This window comes from Meleagris gallopavo, unplaced genomic scaffold, assembly GCF_000146605.3.
Source record: "Meleagris gallopavo isolate NT-WF06-2002-E0010 breed Aviagen turkey brand Nicholas breeding stock unplaced genomic scaffold, Turkey_5.1 ChrUn_random_7180001869617, whole genome shotgun sequence".
Lineage (NCBI taxonomy): Eukaryota > Metazoa > Chordata > Aves > Galliformes > Phasianidae > Meleagris > Meleagris gallopavo.
The window spans coordinates 7383-8698 of record NW_011134588.1 but is presented as its reverse complement, the minus strand read 5'-3'; the positions used below and the strand labels follow the sequence as shown (position 1 = coordinate 8698).

The window sequence follows — 1316 nt, the reverse complement described above, 5'->3', positions numbered from 1 at the left end:
TCTCATTCCTGTTCGAAGGGCCTTTGTCCCAGTGTTGGTGGCCTCTCTCATTCTTTCTCAACCAAGATGATCATCGAGCCCACCAGCGCCAAGCTGCTGCCAGACCCCCTGCGTGAGCCCTACTACCAACCGCCCTACACTCTGGTCATCGAGCTCACCGACGTCTTGCTGCACCCCGAATGGTCGGTGAGTGGCAGCCAATTGTCCCTGCCTCCCTTCCTCTGCTGACAGCCTCATCTCTTGCCCCTCTGCTTCCTTCCTCCGCTCCAGCTCATCACTGGCTGGCGTTTCAAGAAACGTCCGGGCATCGACAGCCTCCTGCAGCAGCTTGCGCCGCTCTACGAGATCGTCATCTTCACCTCCGAAACAGGCATGGTGTGTGCAGCCACGGGGGGGGCTGTGCAGCCCAAAGCTGGGCTCCGCTCGTCCCTCCCCTCCCGCTCATCTTTCTCTCCCCAGACCGCCTTCCCCCTCATCGACAGCATCGACCCACACGGCTTCATCTCCTACCGCCTCTTCCGCGACGCCACCCGTTACATGGATGGGCACCACGTCAAGGTGGGGATGGGGAAGAGGGACGAGGGACACGTTGGTGCTCCCCCCTGACCCTATGGCAGCCCTTCTCTGTCCCCTATCCACCCCCAGGACATCTCCTGCCTCAACAGAGATCCTGCCAAGGTGGTGGTGGTGGACTGTCGTAAAGAAGCCTTCTGCCTGCAGCCCTTTAACGGGCTGGCGCTGCGCCGCTGGGACGGCAGCTCTGATGACCGTGCCCTCTACGACCTCACTGCCTTCCTCAAAAGTGAGGAGTAAAACAAAACCCGCGTCCCCACGCCATTCCCCTCCCTCTCCCCGACCCTGCTGCACTCTCACCCTGCTTCCCCTCAGCCATTGCCCTCAGTGGTGTTGAGGACGTGAGGACCGTGCTGGAGAACTACGCGCTGGAGGAAGATCCGCTGGCAGCTTTTAAACGACGCCGGTCGCAGCTGGAGGAGGTGAGGACGGTCGGGAGAAGACGCACAGAGGGGTGCGGGGATGTCTGAAGGCTGACGGGGGTGTTTTGTCTGCTCTGGGTGCAGGAGGAGCAGCAGCGTTTGGCTGAGATGGCGCAGGGCAAGAAACCGACGGGGCTTTTCCTGGGAGCCCTGGCTGGTCGTTTCTGGGCACGTTCCAAGCAGCAGTGACGGCCCAAGATGTTGTCACCGTGTCACCAGGACGTTGTCATCGCGTCACTGCATGCTTGGACTGACTGGTGGTCCTGGCGCTGCGTCTGAGCTACAGCTTTTTGTTGTTTGGTTGTTCGTTTTGTTTTTTTT

At 60.4% G+C, this 1316-nt stretch overlaps 1 protein-coding gene across 1 annotated transcript; it reads left to right on the top strand.

Annotated features, from left to right (window-relative positions):
- Window positions 1-9: 9 nt before the first annotated feature.
- TIMM50 (translocase of inner mitochondrial membrane 50) lies at window positions 10-1310 on the top strand. The gene is made up of 6 exons (XM_010727070.3): window positions 10-186; window positions 271-375; window positions 460-558; window positions 646-802; window positions 889-995; window positions 1080-1310. Exons 1-6 carry the CDS (start codon window positions 67-69, stop codon window positions 1182-1184), a joined length of 693 nt encoding a protein of 230 aa, XP_010725372.1. The 5' UTR covers window positions 10-66; the 3' UTR covers window positions 1185-1310.
- The last annotated feature ends 6 nt before the right edge of the window (window positions 1311-1316 follow it).